The following is a 26700-nucleotide window of genomic DNA, read 5'->3' on the forward strand; positions in this document are numbered from 1 at the left end:
AAAAAAAAAAAAAAAAAGACAAAAAAAAAAAAAAAAACTGTCTAGGAGATTATCCATTATTTCTCCATGTTCTTAACTCTTTATCCCGCAAAATTGCTTTTGTACCTCCCTACTGAACTGTATCCTATCATGGCTGAGTCTGAAAATCACAATCCAATTTACCCATTATTATTTAATGGTCAAAATAGTTTACATGTTCATACGTGGTCATCCAAATGATGTCAAGCATTCATATGAAAATGGAAAAATTCAGGAATTTTTCAAAATCTTTATATTCCACATAATGTAAGCAAGATACTTAGAGATCTGACCTCATTTTCTTAGTTATTATCTACAGATTTGGCACTAAATGGTACCCAGAATAATGATTTGCTGAAAATTCCACTATAGTCTGTCTGATAAATGGTAACTTTGGTTTCCATACACTAATGAACACTATCCAAATTTTAGATTTAAAATTTTTTTACATAAAGTTTAAAAAACAGAAGCAAGAACAGTTAAAATAGTTTAGTTCAATTCTGCAAGATTTGCACTAAGATTTTGGAGAGCCCGGGTTCTATGCCAGGCTTTGCCACTGACTTGTGATACACTGGGCAAGTTTCTGCGTTTCTCTGGGTCTCTTCATTTTCAGCTGCTAAATAAGGGCAAATGAATGACACGTCAGTGGTTTTAATTGTTGGTAGGTATCTTAGAGGCTTTAAAGAACCTCTTGAAAACTGTCTGTGTCCTTCACTCCAAAATAAAAAATGGATATATTTATACTTACCGAAATATTGCACACAGTTATAATTCCAGACTCCTTAAAGGCCATTAATAGATCCTACTTTATGAATCCCTGAACTAGATTATCTCTGAGGTCCTTCCTGGCTTTAACACATTGTTATACAATGAGTTAAATTTTTATCTCATTGAGGTACTGTGCAGCAAAGAGATTGTTAAAGAATAATAATTTTGACTGACCAGCACAAATTTTAACTTGATACCTTCCCTTATATAACCACATAGAATTACACATACTATTCAAAATAAAAATTTTCAGAAATACTCAGATAGCTTTCCTTTTGTCCATCCCATGAGATATTTAAAGTGTTCTGTAACTCCATGTTCTGAATTCAGTCACTTGCTCCAAATGTAGAGAGCATCATCCTTCAGCACACAGCGTGCAGTTGCTACCTGTCACTTCCAAATCTCTTCCTCACACAATGCATAGCATAGCCTAGACTACCTAAGTGATGAACACAAGAAAAGCTTTGTACTTTCCTTTTTAAGTTCACATGAAAATACCTTTGCAACGTATATTCTTGGGAGAGGAGCAAACTTTTTGACCAAGTATCTAAGCTTTAGTGAACAACCACATGGAATACCAGGGGAAAAATGCATTAAAATATTTAATTGTAAAATAGTATTTAACTGTTTTTTAAAGATGTGAAATAAATTGTGAAATAAATCCCTATTTTTCTCCAGATTGCCATTTGTTTTCTATTTTAAAATTATAAGCAAATAATCCAAAAATAAATAACAATTCTTTAAAATAATTAGGATCATTTTAGTAAGATTTAAAAATTTTTTCTCTTAAAATGAAAAACTAAATATACTCTTTAACAGGATTTTTGTTTTTCTGGCACAGCTTTTGTTGAATATATTTTTGCTGTGTTCTGAGTGCTAGCCAGGTTGTCCCTATGATTCCTGACTCACTCAGGACTGTGACTTTGAGCTTAAAATCCACTGGAGAAAAAAGTGGGGTTTTTTTTGTTTGTTTAAGCATATAAGTGTTCAGGAGTGGTTTCTGCAGCACAAGGAAAATATTGCTCTATTTACACATTAAAATCAATGTTGCCTCCATCATCTTTATGTTCTATGGAGAGAAACTTTTCTAACTAATAAAATTTCATTCTAAGTGTATGTCCTGTTGGTAGTTTCTTAGCTCAATCACAAATGGGAACTCTGAGATACCCTACTTTAGATTGCCTCGTAAGGAAATAAATAAGAACTCAAAGTAATGTCCCTTTAATTCTTCCAGTGGAAATGGTGATGAGCTGAGCATTGGCATTCTAGATATATTTGGCTTCGAAAATTTCAAAAAAAATTCATTTGAGCAGCTGTGCATTAACATTGCCAATGAGCAAATTCAGTATTACTTTAATCAACACGTGTTTGCATGGGAACAGGTAAGTTGAGGTTCTTACTATAAAGATGCGTGCGTGTGTGTGTTATATGTAGAACTACACAAATGAAGCAGGACCTAAACCATAGATTTAAAGTCCAAACGTTTAAAAGGACAAAGAAAAGATTTTCTTTTTTTTCATGTCTATAGTAAAAACAGAAACAAAAGCAAACAAAAACTAGTATAAATTTAGTGTGACTTGATATGTGATGTCAAATGTCCTTTATAGAAAATTGATACTCTTCTCCAAAACTTAGAAAGTCTGAGCCCTTGCAAACAAGAGATTTCCTTTGAAAACTTGAATAAGCAGATGTGCCAACAGTTTCTCTTTCTGCAAACTGCATAGCTGAAATTCTTTTTGAAATTTCAATATCCATCTAAAACACATTAAACTTCAGAATTCTGGTAACTAGGCAACAGAACACAAGGTAATGGATTTGATGCAAATGCCACGTAATGGTGGTTTTATCAGGGTACAATATGTAATTTATGACTCAGCTTCAAAAATATTCTTCCTTAGAGAAAAACCAGTGACTTATTTGAACTGCATTTGGAAAAACTATAATAATAATATTATTTAAATTATTTTATTAAGTCTAAAAATGTCATATTTAATGTCATTCAGTATTCAACTAATATTATATCATTTTGTGTTTACTGATTAGAACTAAGGTTTTTATTTGAATCTGAGCTAAATTAGAGGTATGCTAACGTCTTGTTATTCAAAATATTTAAGCTTATTAAGAATTTATTTTGAAATTGCATTTTGAAAACAGTTGTCACAAAAGAAGACATTTAGATCTTGACATTTCTGAGGCCAAAAAAACGGACATAAATTTAAGACTTTGTGCTTATCCAGCACTCTCTCATCTACCCCAGGATCTTGTTCCATCAAATATTCATCCACTTTTTCTCCCTCCCCCACTTTTTTATCTCCTTCTCCACCCCTCTCTATTGGTGCCCTCCCATAGCCTAGACATATGATAAAATCTCTTCAAAAATCTTAGAAACAAACAGGGTGAAGAAAGCCCTTCTCCACTCTGCTTATCTCTGTCCTCTCTTCCCCTCACAGCCAAGCTCCTTGAAAGCATACTCAACATTCATTGCACTGCGTTGATTTCTTCCCTACCTGGGCACACTGAGCCCATTCTTCTGGTTCTGACCTCCCCGACTCCACTGGAATGGACTTGCTACGTTTTTGCTTTTCTCACTGGGCTGTAAACTCCTTTAGGTCAAAGATTGTCTTAATTCTTTTTGTATTTTCAGAGGCTGACATATAACAAATGCTCAATAAATATTAAATTAATGTCATCTTGCTTTAATGCTTCGCAATTCTTACAGATTCTAATCAAATCAGAGACTGAAATAAGTAAATTTTTTTGGTTTGGACTTCTCGATATAGATCTATTAAGAATTCTTACTTTATGGGACTAGGTACAATCTCTTCTATCTCCCATCTGATTAATTAATGCCTTACTGTTCTTCTCTTTTGAGTTGCCATTAGAACCTGGTTTTATTGAAACTAGCCTTAAACAAATACAGATTTTTCAATAATTATTGCATTTCCCTTTTTATAGAATGTTATAATTTACAGATCACTTGAATTGATAGCCTTGAATTTCATCCATGATCCTAATGCTTTTAATTATTTTGTCTTTGAGCTTGCTACAAAGGTTGGAAAGGGGAGGTGTGGGGAATTAGGGAGAAATTGGTAAAGGGTCACAAAAAATGTTTATGTTGTGTAATGATAAAATAAAAAGATAAAAAAAAAGATACAAAAGCAATTTACCTTAAGATAAATGCTACTGTAAATGGTACTAATTTTGTGTTCCTTTGAAATATGTAAGTTGTGCTATTAAAAAAAAACAATCAAGGAGATCTTTATACATGTGGAAACAGGCACACACACACCAAACTATTCTATAAGGCTCTTTAAAATATCCTTGAGAGGCTATCAAAACAAAACAACTCCAAATTTTTGTCAACAAAATTCAAATAGAATCCAGGATTATACAAAGCACTTTGAGAAGTTAAGGCCATTCTCAATCCTTTCAGGTGCCTTCTTAGGGTAACTACCTTAGGAATCCCTGCTTCATAATCTAATGGAGCAGAATTGGTGGCCGAGTATGATCAAGTTGATCAATGTGTTATCTAGTGGATACAGGATTGATCAATGATTCTCTTGATTTTAACATGTAGGCACACTTTTTTTTAACTCTGTCACCTCCCTGTGAAGGCAAAAAATGTAACTGAGGAATGCTAACTGTAACTATATATATTAGCTATCACACATAAAGAGCATACTACCATTAATTACTGTAAATGGGAAATGGCTATTAAACCAGATCAGTACTTAAAGTCATGGTCACAGGTTTGACCTGAGGGCTCCTTAGTTTAATGGATCCATTATTGGCTATCAGTAAGACATGGTGTTCTCGATCTCATGGGACATACAAATGACATGCAAATCTAGCCAAATCTTAGCAGACAACAAGCCTTGGCATTACCTTCACAGATGAAATACTCTTGTCCTGCTTAAACCAACAGACATTATCTTTATTGATAGTTCTACGACACTGGAACATAAATAATAGTCTTCTGAAAGTATTTCCGTATTTAGCCCAACTTCAATTAAGTTGTAACATACAGTGGGACACACCAGCAACACTGGTTACAAAGGTATTTCAAATATAATTTTCCCATTGCCTTCCACTACAAAAAATAATTAACAGACTACAATAAAACATTTTTAATGAAAGAATCTGTGATAGTAACCTAATCTATATCTTTTGGAGTGGATAATTTTATGTTTCTTGGAATGGTTACCTCCAACTAACCATGTCTATTACTTTCTAAACAATTTCCTAAATCTGGGAATCCCTGTTATCCACTCGCTGGCAGCTATGCCTCCTTTCTTCTCATAAACTACTTTGTGATGGACATTAATTATACACCTCAGAATCTCTTAACAACCAACCTAGCGCATCCAGAGCACTTATCCTTTTTTTTCCTTATTATTTAGATATTTAGAATGTTAAGAGAGCTGATCTATGGGAGCACTGTTTTTCTAGTGTGCATAATATATACTTGCTGAAATTTTTCTGTTGTTTGATATTTCATAGTATTTGAATCTTCCTTACTTTCCCAGCACTAGAGCAATTTTTTATGTATACTTATATTAATAGAATTTAAAGGGACAATTTGTAACTGAAAACAACAGTTAGAAAATTAGATGATAATCTGGGTCTTCGTCACTGCAAGTAGAATATGACCAAGTGAAGAATACAGTTGTAGTCATTTTAAAATTTGAGATTCAATCAAAATCTTTTAAATGAGTTGCAGCTGAAAATTATATAATTCTCTCTATTTTATTAATTCCACAAATGTAGCCTTTCCTATTAAATTTATATAGCATTATTGTGACACACACTGTCAACTTTCATATTTTCTGAAAGGCGTAGTTAGCAGCTCAAAAGGCAGCAAACGAGCTATCCCATTTCTGATAAGGGAAGCATCTTTTCACAGTAGCCCTCATACTGAATTTCCACAGTAAATATGAGGTTACTTCAAAAACTTCATGGAAAGATTCATATGATGTTTCAATTCTGTGTTTCCATGAACTTTTTGAAGTACACTTGTATATAACTAAGGTTTGGGGTTTGTTTGATTTGTTTTTGTTTGTTTGGGGATTTTCTTCCATGTGAAAGAGAGCTCAACAGTAACCAAAGTGTGATAAAAAGTTTGAAGTTCTGGATGGAGTCACATATCCCATATCAGAATACCATATTAGAAATGTACATCCCTTGTCAAAGGTACTCTAGTGTTTGTGCTATAGTGGTAGATTTTGCCCTTTGTTTTAGGTTTGCACTGTGGCATAATCATTATTGTATAGAATATACAAAAGAAATGAACCCTGCTCTCTAGAAGTTTGCATTTCAAATCAAGAGAAGCACACACCAACTGTAGATTGGTCAGCCTGGGCATGAGTTTGAATTGGAACAAATGCCATTGTTCTTTGGAGCCATTGGGCACCCAGAACAAAGCATTATTCTAGAATGCTGAGGACTATTTCCTTATATGGCTATTTGTACTTTGCATAAGCTTTCTTCATCCATTAGAGCAGCATATCTGAATAGCTATTAACTAGACTGAAGTTCATTTTTAAAGGGAGCTATTAATATTTGCTTTTGTAGAAAGATGAGCATCTACCTATATCATTTATATATGCATCCATGGGTTCAAAAGTCATTTTATAAGCAGAAAACTATTTATAGCACATAATGGGAACAGTAACTGCAGGTATGGCTCTGGCTTCTCTTGCAGAAAATGATGTGTACGACTGACATCACCAGCTGTTCACATCCTGAAGTTTAAAGCTTTTGAAATTTTGAATTTGGGCTCCAACACATAATTTGTGACAATTACAAAGAATAAAAGTTCATTCAATGTATAATCCCTACATTTTCAACTTTTTTAATATTATAAAGTAAAAAAGAATCAGTCATCTGATTTGAAAAAGTAACCCCCTTATAAATGTCTTCAAATTGTTTTGCTTAAAAGTGTGAATTTTTATTTTATGTACAACTCTTTTATGCCATATATGTGCAATGGTGGTAACATTTGCCTTAGTTTAGCTCTCCAAGTGATAAAGGCCATTTTATATCCATTTACTTTAATCATTAAAACAACTAAATGCATTTGAGAAACTCTTGATAAACTCTTGATATAACTCTTCCTTTTTAAATGCTCGGCCAAGTTCTGTGTTATCACTTGAGATCACATTCATATATTCTTTAAACTGCTCACACACTCAGTATGGAAGCTGATATCCAAATGATTACATGGGTTTGGAGGCCACCCACAGCAGCTCCCGGCTGTGAACTTGTTCTCTCCCTCTGGCTCTCCCAGGCAACCTGTCAGGCTCCCGTGTCCCTCATCTCTTGCTCAGCACCCACACTGCACACATAAACTGTTTCTTTTTCGTCAGTGAAGTGGGGCCAACAACCTTAATATGATGTAGGAATTTGTGGAACTTATTTTGATAATTTGATTTTTTTTAATTTTTAAAAATATTGATTCAGTATGAGGGCTAATTCAGTATGAGGGCTACTGTGAAAAGAAGCTTCCCTTATCAGAAATGGGATAGCTCGTTTGCTGCCTTTTGAGCTGCTAACTACGCCTTTCAGAAAATTTTTTTTCAATAAAATATAATTAGGAGCAGAGATCCATATAATAACTTTAGTTTCCTACCTGCGAGGTTAGAGTATAATATTAACAAACTGAAATAAAAATTTTTGGTAAAGATTTAAACATTACAGTAATGGAGAAGTAGTTGAAGGTAAAAGAGATCGTGGTATATAGAAAACTACATTTCTGAATTCCTGACCCAAATACCTGGTTCTCCTAGACTGATATCAACTAACAGAAAATAAATTTGTGAAATTCTTTATGGCTTTTAAAGAGTTTTCAAGTATGGGTATTATCCACAGAAAGTAGCTAGATTGGAATTTTCATCTCAACATGCATAGTATACGTCTTTTTCTGAATAAGGAAGCTGCTTCAAGGACCTCCATTCTGAAACTCCTTTCTCCAAAGTTCAATAAAATGTATGTAAAATAAAACATGAATATTTTATTATGAGTTACCTAAAATACTCTGTCATTAGGTTATTTGTCAAATTCTGAATTAATGACCTGTGTTACCCCAAGTTAATGATGGCCAACATTCTGTGAGACTTGCCATTAACATTAACATAAAAACTAACAAGATCATCAATATCAGCTTTGAACAGAAAATACAGGAAGAAATAGATTTCAAATAATAAACTGTATCTTATATCAAGAGTTCAGATTTTTACAATGTGTGTAGTTTCACCACTTTGGGTTTTTTTATTTTTATTTTTTAAAAATTGTTATTTTATTAAAGTGTTATTAGAAATAGTATGTATATATAGAAAGAGAATGAAAAAGCAAATATGGTAAAATTTTATCATTTGGGAAATTTGGGTAAAGGGTACATAGGAATTCTTTGTACTATTCTTGAAATTTTATGTAAGTTATTGTTTGCAAGAGTCATTTTTTCACTATTATGAATATACTCAGTTCTTCCTGAGTACTGGTATTACCCTTACATAAATCCCACATTTTCAACCATTAAAATCTTTCTCTTAGAGCAAGGAGGATTTTTTCAGGGGTTAGAATGAGTAATTTCTTCTCAATGGTTTCTTTCCACCAGGGGCAATGTTTTCATAAATATGTACAATCATTTGAGCAGTTGGTGAGTAGGATTTCTTTTACTAGACTTCAGGGAATATATGTGTTTATGTGGCTTCTTTCCTCTTGCAAACATTCTGTCAAGAGTTGTAACTACATTTATTTAGTTTCACATTATATCCAGGCAGTTTGGTGTTCTAAAATGTTAGAACCAGAAAAGATTATATTGCACAGATAAAAGTAATCCCCCTTGATTTGCCCAAGGTTACAGCCTGGTGAAAAGAAACCAGGACCAGAATCTAGGCCTTCTGACAGCTATCCAGGGTTTTTATTATGAACAAATGAAAAAGCAAAGTTTAAAAGAACCAGAAATGTCACAAAGTAATCTTCCTTGCAGAAGAAAAGGGTGCTCCTACCTATCTGAAAGGGAAGAAAGGAAAGAAGAAAGGGAGGGAAGGAAGGTTGGGTCAGTCTTTTCAAATGAAAAGTCAAGGAAAGGCAGGAAAAAAGGAAACTGGAGTTAAGGAGTAGCACTGAGGCTGGCAGCAGTGGTAACAGAGACTATGACAACTTCAGCAACCCGAGGCTTCCTAATAGATTAGAACTAGATGGTGGAACAACTGAAAAAGAGAATATAGCCAAAAGCAAAGAAATCTTAGGATGTAAACTTCAGGGTTACAGTGGAAAGACAGAAAGCAACTATACCCTAAAGAACAGGGATTCTTTTTTGTCTTTATTACTACCTTCCCCAGCCTCACCTATCCCTAAACATACACATAGCAGGGGCTCCACGAATGTTTGAGGAATTTGTGGCATTCTCTGCGATGATCTGTACAGAGACAGAGCTTCAAACTGAGGTGAACTGCAAATCCCATCTCTTGATATAAATTCTTCCTCCCAAGCTGGCCAGCTAGCTCACTTGGAAGAGCTTGGTGCTGATAACAAGTTGAAAGTTTCAGATCCCCATATCGCAGCCACCCAAGGAATAAATTCTTCCTTCCATGACTTAAAATGGGCAAAAGTATTAAAAAAAATAAGTGGACTAAACTTATAAAAATAAAAAAGATGCTGAGTTATGACTTAAAAACATCCAACACAGGAGAATAAATATTGAAGATCATATATACCAGCTGTAGAAATCTTTCCAGATTCTGCAATACCTAAAACTGTTGAGCAGTATCAATGATGGGCTGTTGGAGACCAGCTTCAGCAAGGGGTGGGTACCCGAAAAGGGAGAAGGAGGGTCGGCGAAAATAACAAACACAGACAGAGACCTCAATGCATCAATATGCACGTTCTCTCTCTGCCGGCTGTCAGCATGTTGCAGCTGGAGCACAGTAGAGCATGAGACAATGCCTTTTATTTAGATTTTTCTCTGCAGGGGGGGTTTGGAATACTAATTTTATTGTATCAGCAAGCTTAAATCAATAGTCCAAAAAAGCAGGGAGGATACTTTTTTAGAGGTCAGCACATCTTAGGTGATCAACTCGTGCTTCTATTTCCTGGAATCAGGTTTATCAGATTCAAACCATCCCTTCATTGTCTTGAAGTTATCTTGTGACCTTTCTCTGTAGCAAACTGTGGTTAAGATCCACCCTCTTAACAGGGTGGGGGCCAAATGTAAAAAGAACAGCGGATATTTGAGCAGCATTATCATGCACATTTTAAGGTTATGCATTTGCTGTGGCCCTGTAATCTTGATCTAAATGTTAAAGTGTCCTTGTGCACAGCACCATCCCTCACAAAACCAGTTACACTCTCTTATTTTTCAGGTTTAATAATTTTACAGCATATTTTTTTATCCCAACACCTGATTCTTAATGATGTATTTGAAACTGGACACCACCAAGTAAAGGGGGTTCTACAGTTTTGTTCCCATATACTTAATTTGTCCCAATCATATAATTTCTCATTAATGCCAACCATTCTCTTGCCATTAATATAACCTCCAGTAAATGATGTTTGCCAACTTACATTAGGCTGCAGCTCATATTTAGTCATGAGCGGTGCTTTTGGAACATATGTTGGTGTGGTCAATTTATCACAAGGGGATAATTTTAAATTGTCCAATTTACTCGGATCCTTCTGTGGGAATGTTTAGTTCAATGACTGCATAATTATTTGTGTTATTTTTATAATCTTTAAGGAATTTAGAGAACTGCCACGCTAACCAAAATAACGAAAGAGAAGGCAAAAGCCATGAAGCCGAGGCAGGCAGTCCTTCTGGTTGCAGCAAGTGCTCGTAGCTGTGGTCTTGCCAGCACCTCTCCCTCCAGCAGCCCTGCCAGCTCGGAGCAGGCAGCCCAAGCTGACTCCTTTAGGACCCTGCCATGGCATGGACTGCGCCAATGGACTTGCCTACATAAGAGGGCTATGACTTCATTCCACAAGTGTAAGTTCAGTGGAAGATTTAAGTCTGCCCTGCGGCTGCATATACCTACCTTTTATGAAAGAAAAATATCATGAGCCACAGTCATCAAATATTGGTGACTGGTGATTTCAGAACAATCTTTTTATAAGTTCAGACATGGATAAAACTATCTGAAGGTAGTAAAAAGTGTTCTACAGTAAAATGACGAGGTAGTATTTTGGGGGGAATAAAGAAAACACTGTTTCAGAACCTATCTATCCTTTATAGGGTGATTCAGTCTGCCTAATTTGGGAGCATTTATCAATTGCTATCCAGGTAGGTGCTAAGCAATAAAAACAAATTAAGTTCAGGTTGATTGGTCAAGTATGTACTAAAATTGTGAGACAATAAATAATAAAATCATTGTTAATTCTTAAAGATTTAGGTAGTGCATGGAAGGGCAATAAATGTTCATTTTTGTGTGTTAAAATTATTTGTGAAATAGAACTATAGGTCTACCTAAATACCACAAAATTATTATAGACCTAGATTGTCTTAGAACATCAGCTAAGGAAACATTATTCTAGTCCCCCTTCTCAACAAATGCTACCTCATTCAGGTCTCCCAATTATGTTTTTTATTATTAGAAATTTGACTTCTAACAATGTTCTAGAATTCTGTTAAAAGTCTAATTGTAAGGAACACTTGAAGAAAACTAGTCTGTTGCCACACCTCAAGAATCTTCTGATAATATTATGCTATGATTATACTATAATTATGGTGATATAAAGAAAAATTTTCAGGCTTGGGGTACAAATTTTTCTCCAAAATGGTGTTGTTCATCTTCCTGAAGGGCAAGTGACATCATACTCTGCATGCCCCAGAGACAACACGAGAGCAAGAGAAGCAGTGTGAGCAAGCTGACAAGGAAGGGGTCTAGACCATCTGGCAAGTGGTGCAGAAAATGCTGTGACTGCTTCTGCCAAGTCCGTCCACTGACACCAATACTTAAAAAGATGATTTCCCCAGGAAAGTCACTCAAAAGCTGGCTTCATGAGTGAACTCCTATGAAGGTAGTCACATGACATAGAGGCAAGTAAGAAAGAGACAAGGGAAAAAATATCAACCTGACATCAAGGATGTTTTCAGTAAAGTCCTTTCATTTAACTCTGATCTCTAGCTTCACAAATCTTCAGCAACGTTACAGTAACTGGTGGTGTAATGGTGTCTCTGAGATCAAGAGAAAGTTATGTTTATTATTATCTGTTTCAAAATAATAATACTCCTAGAAATAGCTGGCAGGCATTAAATGTGTAATATGTAATAAACATATTTCTACTTTATGTCTCCAAAAACTATCCTCTTAAGTAAAGTTGTAATCAAAGAAATGCAAATAACGATAGGCTATTATTTTCACCTATCAAAAATACCACATAAAAATATTTTAATGAAAATATTCATTGCTGGCAAGGATGCAGCAAGTTAGGAGTTTTTCTTTTTTTGGAAACACACAAAACTCAATAGCATTTCGGGGCCGGCCCGGTGGCGCACTGCTACAGTGCGCCGCTTGGGAAGCGCGGCGGCGCTCCCGCCGAGGGTTTGGATCCCACATACAGACCGGCCGCTCACTGGCTGAGCGAGGAGCGGGGGCAACACCGAGGGTTGCGATCCCGTTGCCGGTCCCGGTCCGGTACGGGCGTGACACTGAGGGTTGCGATCCGTTGCCGGTCATGAAAAAAGACAAAAAGACAAAAAAAAAAAAAAATCAATAGCATTTCTATACACCAAAAACAAAATAGCCAAAGAAGAAGAAATCAAGATCAAGAAAGTAATCCCATTCACAGTAGCTACCAAAACAAAAAACAAAAAAAAAACCTAGGAGTGAATTTAACTGAGGAAGTAAAAGGCCTCTACAATGGAAACTATAAAACATAGGTGGAAAAAAATTGAAGAAGACACAAATAAGTGGAAAGATATCCCATGCTCACAGATCAAAATAATTAACATCAAAATGTCCATATTACTTGATGCAATCTACATATTCAATGCAATTCCTATCAAAATGTCAATGACATTCTTCACAGAAATAGAAAAAATGACCTTAAAATTTGTATGGAACCACAAAAGACCCCATATAGCTAAAGCAATCATGAACAAAAAGAACAAAGTTGGGGCTGGCCCAGTGGTGCACTGCTACAGTGCGCCGCTTGGGAGCGTGGCGGCGCTCCCGCCGAGGGTTCAGATCCCACATACAGACCGGTTCCCGCTCACTGGCTGAGTGAGGTGCGGGCGCAACACCGAGGGTTGCGATCCTGTTGCTGGTCCCGGTCCGGTACGGGCGCGACACTGAGGGTTGCGATCCGTTGCCGGACACGAAAAAAGACAAAAAAAAAAAAAAGAACAAAGTTGTAGGCATCAAACTTCCTGACTTCAAAATATAGTATAAAACTATAGTAAACAGCATGGCATAAAAATAAGCAAATTGATCAAGGGAATAGAATAGAGAGCCTGAAATAAACCCACACATTTATAGCCAACTGATTTTTGACAAAGGTGCCAAAAATATACAATGGGGAAAGGACAGCCTCTTCAACAAATGGTGCTGAGAAAACTGGATATCCACGTGCAGAAGACTGAAACTAGACCTCTATCTCTCACCATACACAAAAAGTAACTCAAAATGGATCACAGACCTAAATTTAAGACCCCAAACTATGAAACTACCAGAAGAAAACAAAGGGAGTGGGCAGAACTTTTTTGAGTAAGACTACAAAGGCACAAGCAACTAAACCAAACGTACATAAATGGGACTACATCAAACTAAAAAACCTTCTGCACAACAAGGGACACTATCACAAAGTGAAGAGACAACCTACAGAATGGGAGAAAGTGTTTACAAACTACACATCTGTGATGGTTAATTCTAGGTGTCAAATTGATTAGGTTAAGGAATACTGAGACACTTGGTAAAGCTGTCTTTTTAGGTGTGTCCATGAAACTGTTTCCAGAAGAGATTAACATGTGGGCCTGACTGGACTGGGTGGGAAAGATCTGCCCTCAATATGGGCAGGAACCATCCAATCCTCTTGGGGCCTGGAGAGAACAAAAGCAAAGAAAAAAGGTGAATCACTCTATCTATCCCCTAGAGCTGGGATACATTGTGCTCTCTTGTCTCTGGACATCAGAACTTGAGAACAGATTTTGAGTTCCAGGACTTACACCAATGGCACTATCAGCTTCCCTGGTTCTGAGGCTTTCAGACTTGGACCAAATCATGCTATTGGGCACCCAGTTTACAGATATCTTGTTATGGGATTCCTCAGCCTTCACAATCACATGAGCTAATTCCCTCAAGAAATCCCATCTCATACATTTATAAACATATCCTATTGGTTCTGTCTCTCTGGAGAACCCTGACAAATACAACATCAAACAAAGGGCTATATCCAGAATATGTAAGGAACTTAAACAACTCAACAGCAAAAAAACCCCATAAACCAATTTTTAAAAGGGCAAATGACTTGAACAGATATTTCTCTAAAAAAGACTTATGAATGACCAATGGGCACATGAAAAAATGCTCAACATCATTAATCATCAGGGAAATGCAAATTAAAACCACAATGAGATATCATCTCACTCCAATTAGAATGGCTATTATGGCTGGCCCGGTGGCGCACTGCTACAGTGCGCCGCTTGGGAGCGCTGCGGCGCTCCCGCCGAGGGTTCGGATCCCACATACAGACTGGTTCCGCTCACTGGCTGGGCGAGGTGTGGGAGCAACACAGAGGGTTGCGATCCCGTTGCCGGTCCCGGTCTGGTATGGGCACAACACTGAGGGTTGCGATTCGTTGCCGGACACGAAAAAAGACAAAAAGGAAAAAAAAAAAAAAAAGAATGGCTATTATGAGCAAGAGAAAAAATAATAAATGTTGGAAAGGATGTGGAGAAAAAGGAACTCTCCTACATTGCTGGTGAGTGTATAAATTGGTACAGCCTTTGTGGAAAACAGTACGGAGGTTCCTCAGAGAACTAAGAATAGATTGACCTTACAACCCAACTATGGTGGGTATATACCCAAAGGAAATGAAATCAATACATCAAAAAGACACCTGCACTCCCATGTTCATCATAGCACTATTCACAATAGCCAAGAAGTAGAATCAATCTAAATGTCTATCAACGGATGAATGGATAAAAAAAAAAGTTTGGTATATATAGAAAATGGAATGCTACTCAGCTATAAAAAAAAAATCATATCCTATCATTTGCAGCAACATGGATGGAATTGGAAACCATCACGTTAAGTGGAGTAAGTTAAGCACAGAAAGACAAATACTTATGATCTCATTTATATACAGAATCTAGAGGGAAAAAAAAAAGAGTGCTTCTTATAGAGGTAGAGAGTAAAATAATGGTTATGGTGAGGGGGTTGGGGAAGGAGAAGTGGTGGACTAACAGGTGCAAAACTATGCTATCTAACCTAAGTGAATCATTGTGCAATATATGCATGTAATGAAACAACACACTGTACCCAACAAATATATACATAATATTTTAAATAAGTAAAATAAGTAAATACTACCTAAACTTGTTTTAATTTATTTAAGTAAATGTTAAAGTATTTTGAATTTTAAAAATCGGATAAAAATATTTTAATGAAAATATTCATTGCTGGTGAGGATGCAGCAAGTTAGGAGTGTGTGTCTGTGGTGCTGACTGGAGTGCACATAGCTGAAAACTCTTTATAAAATCTACAAATATATAAATGTATATCAGGAGCCTGTAAAATGTTCACACCATTTGATCATCTAATTTGTCCTAAGATATAATACAAAATACAGAAAAGTTTGTTACACAAATATGACCTCAGAGCACTATTTAAAACAGATAATCTAAAATGTCAACATAGAAGAGAATAGAATAGAAAAGTACAGGATATAATATAGCCATTCAAATAATGTTTATGAAAATGTATTAATTACTTGGATATATGCTCATATCATAATTTTATTTTCCTTTGCCAGGGAAAGAAAGTAAAATTAAAATAGAATAAATAGTATGATTTCTATTTTATCAAAAAATATTATGCATAAAGAACACTGTAAAAATTCTATTAAACGTTAATAGACATTATGTATAGAAGATGGAATATAATTCAATTTTAAGGTCCTAATGATTTTTCCACATTTTAAATATTGCAATGACTGTATATTACATTTATAATCAGAAATTAAGAATTACACAACACACACACACAATTTGTTATTTTCACCCCAATCTTCCTCTGTCTGACAAATTACTTTTCAAAACAACTTTTGCAAAAAGAATCCAAAAATCTCAGTGTATTAGTTTGATAGTTTGTGTGACAAAATACCACAGACCAGTTGGCTTAACCAACACAAATTAATTTTTTTTTTAATTTTACTTATTTATTTATTTACAAAGTAGGGGTTCTTAGACCCACATTTATACTTTTTGGCGAGGGATAATTACTATGTTTGTCATTACACAATGTAATCATTCTTTGTGGCCCTTTACCAATTTTTCGCTAACCCCCCTTCCTCTCTCCCTTTCCCACCTCTGGTGGCCTCAGTTCTGTTCTCTCCTTTTGAAAGTTCAGCAAATTATTGTGTCTGTTGTATTTTTCCTTCTTTCTTTTTTCTTTTTGTTTGTTTTTTTCAGCTCCCACCTATGAGTGAGAACGTGGTATTTCTTTCTGTGCCAGGCTTATTTCACTTAACACGATTTACTCTAAGTTCATCCATGTTACTGCAAATGGCAGAATTTCATTCCTTTTTATGGCAGAGTAGTATAGCATTGTGTATATATTCCACATTTTCCTTATCCAGTCATCTATTGATAAACATTTAGGTTGGTTCCAACCTTTAGCTATTGTAAATAAAGCTGCGATAAACATGGGAGTGCGAAATAATACCTTCGACATGATGATTTCCATTCCTTTGGGTATATACCCAGCAGCAGGATGGCCGGATAGTATGGGAATTCTATCTGTAGTTGTTTGAGGACCCTCCATATTGTTTTACATAATGGCTGCACTAATTTACCGTCCAACCACAGTGTAGGAGGGTTCCCCTTTCTCCACATCCTCACCAGCATTTGTTATTCTCTTTCTTTTTGATAATGGTAAGGTTAACTTATTTGTTTATTTTGTTTTGTTTTTACCATTAAGTTGTTGGCATTCCTTATACATTCTTGATATTAATCCCTTGTCAGATGTATAGTTTGCAAATATTTTCTCCCTTTCAGTAGGCTGTCTTTTTGCTCTGTTAACTATTTCTTTTGCTGTGCAGAGCTTTTTAGTTTGATATAATTCCATTTGTGTGTTTTTTTCTTTTGTTGCCTGTGCTTTTGGGCTCTTAGTCATAAAGTCTTTCACAGTCCTACTGCCTGAACTGTTTCTCCTATGTTTTCAATTTTAGGAGTTTTATAGCTTCAGTCTATATAAATCTATATTATATATAATATTTATAATGTAATATGTCTTTAATCTATTTAGAGTTAATTTTGGTTTATGGTGAGAGGTACAGGTCTAGTTTCATTCTTCTACACGTGGATATCCAGTTTCTCCAGCACCACTTATTGAAGAAGCAGTCCTTTCCCCAATGTATGTTCCTATTGCCCTTGTCAAAGATCTGTTGGCTGCAAGTATGTGGGTTGATTTCTGGGTTCTCTATTGCATTCCATTAGTCTGAGTGTCTGTTTTTACACCAGTACCATGCCATTTTGGTTACTATAGCTTTGTAATATAGTTTGAAGTAAGGTAGTATTATACCTCCAGCTTTATTTATTTATTTATTTATTTATTTATTTATTTATTTATTTATCTATCTTTGGCTATTTGGGGTCTTTTGTTGTTCCATATGAATGTTAGGGTTGTTTTTTCTATTTCTGTGAAGAATGTCATTGGTATTTTTATGGGGATTTCATCAAATCTGTAGATTGTTTTGGGTGGAATGGACATTTTCACAATGTTAACTCTTCCAATCCAGAAGCATGGAATGTCTTTCCTCTTTTTTTGTGTCCTCTTTAATTTCTTTCAGCAGAGATTTGTAGTTCTCATTGTAGTGATCTTTCACCTCCTTGGTTAAATTGATTCCTAGGTATTTTGGGTTTTTGGTGACTATTGTAAATGGGCTTGCTTTCTCTTTCTGCTAGATCATTATTGGAGTATAAAAACACTACTGACTTTTGCATGTTGATTTCATATCCTACAGCTTTACTTAAATCATTTATCAGCTCTAAGAATTTTTTTGGTAGGGTGCTTAGGTTTTTCTATCTATAGGATCATGTCAGCTGCAAACAGGGACAGTTTGACTTCATCTTTTCTAATCTGGATGCCCTTATTTCTTTCTCTTGCCTGATTGCTCTGGCTGGTATTTCCAATATTATGTTAAATGACAGTGGTGAGAGTGGGCATCCTTGTCCTGTTCCCATTCTTAAGGGAAGAGCCTACCCAGGATGATATTGGTGGTGGGCTTATCACATATGGCTTTTATTGTTTTGAGATACTTTCCTTCTAGTTAAATAAATGACTGAGTCTGCATCTATTGAGATAATCATATAGTTTTTGTCCTTGATTTTACTAACATGATGTATCACGTTTACTGACTTGTGTATGTTGAACAAGCCTTGCATTCCTTGATGAATCCCGGTTGATTATGATGTATAATTTTTTGACTGTTGCTGTATTCTTTTTTTTTTTTCCTTTTTTGTCTTTTTTCATGACCAGCAACGGATCGCAACCCTCAGTGTCGCACCCGTACCGGACCGTGACCGGCAACGGGATCACAACCCTCAGTGTTGCGCCCGCACCTCGCTCAGCCAGTGAGCGGCCGGTCTGTATGTGGGATCCGAACCCTCGGCGGGAGTGCCGCCGCGCTCCCAAGTGACGCACTGTAGGAGTGTGCCACCAGGCCGGCCCGACTGTTGCTGTATTCTGGTTGCTAATATTTTGTTGAGGATTTTTTTGTCTATGTTCATCAGAGATAGTGGCCTGTAGTTTTCCTTTTTGTTGTCGTATTTTTGTCTGGTTTGGGTATCAGGGTGACACTGGCCTCATAGAATGAGTTTGTGAGAATGGCCTCTGTTTCAATTTTTTGGAATAGTTTAAAGATAATTGGTATTAATTCCTTTTTAAATGTTTGGTAGAATTCAGCAGTAAAGCCATCCAGTCCCAGACCTTTCTTTATTGGGGGACTGCTGATTACTGCTACAAATTAACTTTCTTGCAGTTCTGGAAGCTGGAAATCATATCAAAGTTTTGGCATGTTTAGTTTCTTCTGAAGCCTCTGTCCTGCATTGCAGATGGCATCTTCTTACTGTGTCCTCACATGGCCTTTCCTCTGTGCACTTGAATCCCTGGTGTCTCTTTCTCTTCTAAGGACTCCAGTCACATTGGATATGGTCCCCACCCTTATGACTTCATTTAATTTTAATTACCTCTTTAAAATGCCTATCTCCATGTACAGTCAACTTGGGAGTTAGGGCTTCAACGTATGGATGGGGGGTGGAGGGTGACACAATTAAGTCCATGAGACTCAGTCATTTATTTAACATGCCCAAGTCTGTCTGAATTCAAAGATAACACTAAGTTCCTGCCCTCATGTAGTTCTCATTCTAACACAAAGTTCCTGCCCCCATGTAGTTCTCTTCTCCCAGAAGTGGGAGAGAGGAAGAGCAATAACAAGTAAAAATACTACAAATTCTGTGAAAAAATTAAAGCATGGCAGGGTGTTTAGGGAATGACTCTAGCAGATGGGGGAAGGTCTCTCTGAGAAGGTGAGACCTGAATGATGAGAACTGGTCTTTACTGTGTAGCTAATCTGTGCAAGGTAATCTTTGCTTGAATTTGCACCTGCCTTAGAAGCCATGTGGAAGCTTGCAGCCACTCTCAGCCTGTGGTGACCACCTTTCCACGCTACTGTACAAGTCTGAGGCTCAGTGTAGTAACTTAGATCTCTCCCACGGTGGCACTTTGGCCCTAAATATTTAAGCTTGTTGTTTAGGTCATAGCTATGGAGGTGTATGTCCTATTGGCTTTCTTGCCACTATGTTCTTTCATGACTCAAAATTCAATGAAAAATAAGAGACAACTTGCCAAACTTGTTTGGGGTTTCTAAACATTCAAGTTTTCCAATTTCCCTTGCCTCCTTGGTATATATTTAAAATGATTATTCATCTTCCCATTTTCAAAAGAGAATTCAGGCAATTTGAACAGAGTAGAGATTATATATTATATATACTAAGCACTTCAGCTTTTTTTTTTTTTTTTTTTTTTTTTGTCTTTTGTCTTTTTCCGTGTCTGGCAATGGATCGCAACCCTCAGTGTTGCCCCCGTACCAGACTGGGGACCGGCAACGGGATTGCAACCCTCGGTGTTGCTCCCGCGCCTCGCTCAGCCAGTGAGCGGGAACCAGTCTGTATGTGGGATCCGAACCCTCGGGCGGGCGCGCCGCCACACTTCCCAAGCGGCGCACTTATCCAGTGCGCCACCAGGCCGGCCCAGCACTTCAGCTTTAATGCAGTTAATAACTCTGCTCATCTTCTTTAAATGTATTTTTGATGTACAGGGCAGAGCAGAGGACTTTCTCAAGAGATATGAGCTTTGTTTCTCCACATATGCTTAAAAACAGCTAAGTATTTTGAGATTATATCTGCTATAAAAATATAGTTGTTCCTCAGCACCTTTGGGAGATTCATTCCAAGTTCCCCTGCAGATACCAAAATTCATGAACACTCAAGTCCCTTATATAAAACGGTGTAGTATTTGCATATAACCTATGCACATCCTCCCATATACTCTAAATCATCTCTAGATGATTACTTATACCTAATGCATTGTAAATGCTTTTTAAGTAGTCATTATTTTTTATTGGTAATTTTTATTGTTGCATTTTCATTTTTTATTGTGTTTTTTAAAAAATATTTTTGATCCACAATTGGTTGAATCCAAGGGTGCAGAACTCATGGATACAGAGGATTGACTGTATATAACAAATTGTTTTAGGCATGATCATTTTAGTATAAATGCTTTATAAATCCTGAGTAATAGCATTTTTTCCTCTATTGGTTTGGCTGGAGTCCATAATGCTAACAAGTGTCTTGAAGGGGAACTCTTTGTTTTCCAACTTACTCATCTCCACTCTGTATGACATGCCACAAAAGCAGTCAGTGGATCTTGACACAGGCAAATAGAAATGACAAATGCATCGGTTTGACCTTAACCTGTGTGCTTTCTATATATAAAAAAAAAAAGTTCTTTTGAACTTTGCAGTTGCCATTTAAACTATGATATGCTGTCAGCATAATGTGTCTAACAGTAAAATAATTCCAGGTCTACCTACTTCTCACAAGTTTATTTTCAAATGTAAAAGCTGTGAAACTTCAAGATATTGTTTCTATTTTCTTATACTAGACAAACTGAATGTTTTTCAGTTTGTCCACCTTTTAGACTGGGTTCTGCCTCATTTTTATACACTACATTTTGTTTTATTTAAAAATGTACATTTGTTTTTCCTTGGCAACACCCTTGAAATGAGATTTCAGCTTGCTATGGCTCCTACTATAGTGATTAAAAGTTCCAGCTTGTCAGTTCCTCACCTGCCATTGGCTAAATTCCAGAAGTTGCCAGAAATAAGTTTTCTCTCTTTAAACTCTTGTAGTACCTTGTACATAACATTCATCTATTGTATGTTATTTTGCGTTATCACTCAAATTATATTTTAAATCTACGAAGTACAGGGAGATTGTTATAAACATCTCTTTATCACCCACCATAATGCCTTATTATAAGATTTTCAATGAATACATTTAATGAATTAAAGATATATTAAAGTAATAATGCAAATACCCTATAATTTAAATATGCAAATGGTGCAGGGCATTCTGCCTGAGTCAGTGGTTACTTAATACAAAGTAATGGTTGCTTTATCACCTGAGAACCTGTGACTACTTGCAAACATTGCTACTAGTTGTAGGTCAGAGGTCATGTTTCTCCCTTTTTTTTTTTTTACCTGCTTACCTTTGCCCTGGGGGAGCTGTATAAAGGCAGAATCATAGAAATAAAACTGGGCACAAGTCTTCATGTCCCTTTTGTAAAGTAGATCATCAGCACCTGTGTTGTGCTGGCACTGTGATCCTGCAATAATTGTCTGTGATTCATTATTTTTATTTTACACACTTCATATTATAATATACTAAAGAGCAAATGATTCTTAATATACAATGCATTTTTACTTTATGAGATGGGAATTGTTACCCCCATTTAACAGATGAGAAAATGGAAACTTACAAAGTAAGAAAATTCCTAACGATTATATGGCTAGTTAAGTGGCAGAGCCTGGATATAAACCTATGTGTTCTTGGCTCTAAATTCATTTGTTGTTCCTATGACCCACTGCTGTCCACCCTACTAATGATGTAAATGTCTGAAACCATGACTAAAAAGTTATGTAAATGTTCTTGAGATATCTAGTGGGGAAAGTATAACCCTGTTATAACTAAATAATATTCTATAAATTCTGGAATATGTTTTATTACTTCTCATTAACAATGCATTCTCCCACATCTCGAAAACTTGAGATGTCTGTAATTCTAGTATAGAGACTAGAAATTATTTTATTGCTACCCTGAGTATAATCAGTGCTGATTTTAATGAACTAGCAGTTCTGTGGAGAGAAAAATAAAATGATACCCTCAGTTTAAGGGCAAGGTCATAGGGAGCAATTTATTATATGTGTAAATAAAATTTTAGGTAATTATTATAAAGCTATATATTGTTCACAAGTTTTAAGTGAATTTTTATATTTGTATCGTGACCTATCATAGAATGAATACCTAAATGAAGATGTTGATGCTAGAGTTATCGAATACGAAGATAACCGGCCTCTCTTAGATATGTTTCTGCAGAAGCCAATGGGTTTACTGTCCCTACTAGATGAAGAAAGTAAATTTCCCAAGGCCACTGACCAGACTCTTGTAGGTGAGTTTTAAATCCAGTATGTCTGCATGGTTTTATGAATACAGTAATGTACTTCTGAATAATTTTTTTAATTGTTTTAAATTATCTGGGAGAAAATAGCTGTCACAAAGCCTGCGTATTTGACTTTTAAAAAGAGGCTTTGAATATAATACCTGGACCACTAAATGTTTATAATAGGGTGAAATATTTAGTGATGAACTAAACAAGTTTGGACATTAGACTTCTTACTTTGTGATGGAGCCCCAACCATAGACTCTTAGTTAGAAATAACCTTAGAAATTACCCAACCTAAAGTTAGAAATCAGTGGGCAGAGCAGAAGGACAGCTCTTGAATTTGAAAAGAGTTAACTAACAAGCAGGAAATAAATTAATCTGTGATGTTCTAGTCATTTATTTAATAGAGTCAAGTAGCCTCAAATACCTTAACAACCTCTAAGTCACAGTACATTAATAAATGTTCATGATAATAATCCTGATCCATCAAAGAAAGATCAAATGTATTCATTTTTTTCTGTTTGAGAAGGCAGAGATGTGTATAATATATATGAGTATCATCCAAGATCAAATGGTAGAATAGATGGTCCCCCAGCATAACTCTCCCCCACAACTGACCAATCTGCAACTATTAAAAAGCAAAGACTGACATTCTGGGACCACTGGAGCTTAGGGGGAGGGGAGGAGTTCATGAAAATGGGAGAAGCCATGGTGGGAGGAAGAGGAAACTGCTCCAACTGTTTCAAGCCCCAGCCACTTCAGGGCCAGCCCCGTGAAAGGTGGGAAGAAGCTGCAACACATGGAGCAGGAGGCAGCAGAAGCCTCAGCTGAGCCCTTTGTGTGAAGTTGCCTGGAATCTGCAGGGGAGAAGAGGGCCTCCGATCACACCATACAAAGACCCTAGCTGAGGAGGCCATTGAGAGTGTTTCCATGGACCCACATAGGAGTGAGGATCTATGGCCCACAGAAAGGAGGCACCCAGAGGATGGTGAGTCATTGTGAGGGCCTTGTGCACAGCCCACCATGGGAAGGGATTGGAGAGTTTGGGAGGGAAGCTGGCTGGGAAAACACTGGGGTGCAGAGTGGGCAACTGATCTGCCTTCCAATCAGCACAGACCCAGTCAGTGGAGACTGGTCAAGGTGATAGAACTGCAGGGATACAGTTTGCTGGAAGACCTCCCAAGCCAGAATTTCCACACAGCCCAGGTGTAACTGACCACACAAGATCCAGAAATGATTAAAAGGCTTATGAGACATTCTAAAGACAAATACAAGAAATTAAAATACAATGCTATAGAAAACCACTCCATCACAAAGGAAGACAGTAAGATTGGAAAAAAGGAAAAACAGATCAACAAAACAACCAGGCAAAAAAGGAACAAAACAGCAGTAACAAGTCCCTATATATCAATAATAACTCTAAATGTAAATGGATAAAATGCCTCAATTAAAAGCACTGAGGGGCTCAATGGATTATAAAACAAGAACCAAAAATATGCTGCCTACAGGAAACTCACTTCACCTATAAAGACACACACTGTCTGAAAGTGAAGGGATGGAAAAAGATATTTCATGCAAGTGGAAACCAAAAAAGAGCAAGAGTAGCTATATTTACATCAGATAAAATAGACTTCAAGACAAGGAAAATAAAAAAAGATAAGATCATTATATAATGATAAAGGGATCAATATAAGAACAAGAGGATATAACAATTCTAAATATATATGCCTCCAAACTCCAGAGCACCCAGTTATATATCGGATCTAATGGGAGAAGTAGACTCCAACACAATAATAGCTGGGGACTTTAACACCCCCACTTTCACCAAAGGACAGATCATCCAGACAGAAAATTAACCAGAAAACATCCAAATTAATCTCTACTCTAGACCAATTGGACCTAACAGACATATATAAAGAACATTTCATCCAACAGCTACAGAATACACATTCTTCTGAGCAGCACATGGAATATTCTCTAGAATTGGCCATACATTAGGTCACAAAACAAGTCTCAATAAATTTCTAAAAATTGAAATCATATCAACTATCTTGTCCAACCATAATGAAATAAAACTAGAAATCAACAACAAAAAGGACACTAGAAACCATACAAATACATAGAAATTAAACAGCATGGTCCTAAAAGATGAATGGTTCAAAGAAGAAATCAAAAGGGAAATTTAAAAATTCCTGAAGAAAAATGAAAATGAAAACACAACATACCAGAACCTATGGGATACAGCAAAAGAATTTCTAAGAGGAAATTTTATAGCAATAAATGCCTACATCATAAAAGAAGAAAGTCTTCAAATAAACTGCCTAACATTATACCTCAAGGAGCTTAAAAAAAAAAAGGAGCAAACCAAACCCAAAATCAGCAGGAGAGAAATAACAAAGATCAAGCAGAAATAATATTAGAGATTTAAAAAACAATACAAAAGACTGATGAGACAAAGAGCTGGTTTTTCAAAAAGATAAAATTGATAAATTCTTAGCTAGACTATAAGAAGAAAAAAGAGAGAAAACTCAAATAAAATCAGAAATGAAAATGGAAACATTACGACTGATATCACAACAATACAAAGGATCATGAGAAAACACTGCAAACAACTGTATGCAAACAAACTGGAAAACCTAGAAGAAAACCTAGAAGAAAACCTAGACACATACAACTTCCCAAGGTTCATCATGAAGAGCTAGAAAATCTAAACAGACCAATAGCAAATAATGAGAGTGTAGCAGTAATAAAAAGTTTCCCAACAAAGAAAACCGCAGGACCAGACGGCTTCATTGCCAAATTTTACTAAACATTGAAGAACTAGTGCCAGTTGTTCTCAATCACTTCCAAAAAATTGAAAAGGATGGAATACTTCCAAATTCATTCTGTGAGGCCAACATTAACCTCATACCAAAACCAGAAAAGACACAACAAAAAAATGAAAACTACAGACCAGTATCCCTAATGAACATAGATGTGAAGATCCTCAATAAAATACTAGCAAACAGAACCCAATGATACATTAAAAAGATCATTCACTGTGATCAAGTGGGATTTATCCCAAGGATGCAGGGATTTTTCAACATATGCAAATCAATAAGCATGACAATACAGAATGATCTCACTAATATGTGGAATCTAAAAAACAAACAAAAAACTGGTTTTCATATATGTAGAGAGTAGATTAATGGTTACCAGAGGCCGGGGGAAAGTGGGGGCAAGGGTGGGGAGAAGTGGTGGACTAACGGGTATAAACTATGCCCTCTACCCTAAGTGAATCATTATGCCGTATATGCATGTATATACTAAAACAACACAATGTACTCCACAAGTATGTAAAAGTAAATGTTAAATTTTTTTAAAAGAGCAAATATATATATATATATATATATATGTGCAAGCAATGCATTTATTCCTGTGTGCAAAAACACATTGTACAAGTGCTATTCAAATAAAAGTTAATTTTAAAGTTAAAAGAAAGAATATCATCCAAAATGGTTAAAATGAAAATGCTCTACTCTTTGAATTAAAAAAGAAAAAAACTTTAGAGTTTTCAGCTATCTGGAAATAATCATTGTTTAATGTGGGATACCGTATTTCTTGATGGTAGAAGATATTCTTTATAAGTACACAGAAAATTTAGATGTACATTTTTCTCTCATTTACTGTTGGTGATATGCAGAGCCTGTTTCGTACCATTAAGTCTATGGTGTTTCTACCTTCTAACCCCATTGATTGGCTTATTCTGTCCTCCAACTGTACAGTTCTAGGTGGAAATAAAAATAACCCCAAGGTCGTGGGGAAAGTCATTTCATAGCAATCAATTGATTTTTATATCAAAATTTTCCTTCTAGGACATAGAATAACAAGTTCTCTGAAGGTAGTAAAATTGTTATAGAAATTTAAATACCTTTATGATCCTATCGTGCTTCTTTTGTAATCAATAATAATCTATAGCTCCTCAAATAGAAAAGAG

The 26700-nt window shown here is 36.0% G+C and overlaps 1 protein-coding gene across 1 annotated transcript in view; it reads left to right on the plus strand.

Annotated features, from left to right (window-relative positions):
* The window catches only part of MYO3A (myosin IIIA), a gene marked incomplete at both ends in the record, with an annotated part of 170671 nt that overhangs the window by 114470 nt on the left and 29501 nt on the right, over positions 1-26700 (plus strand). Inside the window, 2 exons of the mRNA XM_008587797.1 lie at positions 2021-2168; positions 22577-22730. Of these exons, the coding sequence (XP_008586019.1) occupies positions 2021-2168; positions 22577-22730 (302 nt within the window). The remainder of the gene's footprint in view (positions 1-2020; positions 2169-22576; positions 22731-26700) is intronic.

This window comes from Galeopterus variegatus, unplaced genomic scaffold, assembly GCF_000696425.1.
Source record: "Galeopterus variegatus unplaced genomic scaffold, G_variegatus-3.0.2 Scaffold4545, whole genome shotgun sequence".
Classification (NCBI taxonomy): Eukaryota; Metazoa; Chordata; class Mammalia; order Dermoptera; family Cynocephalidae; genus Galeopterus; species Galeopterus variegatus.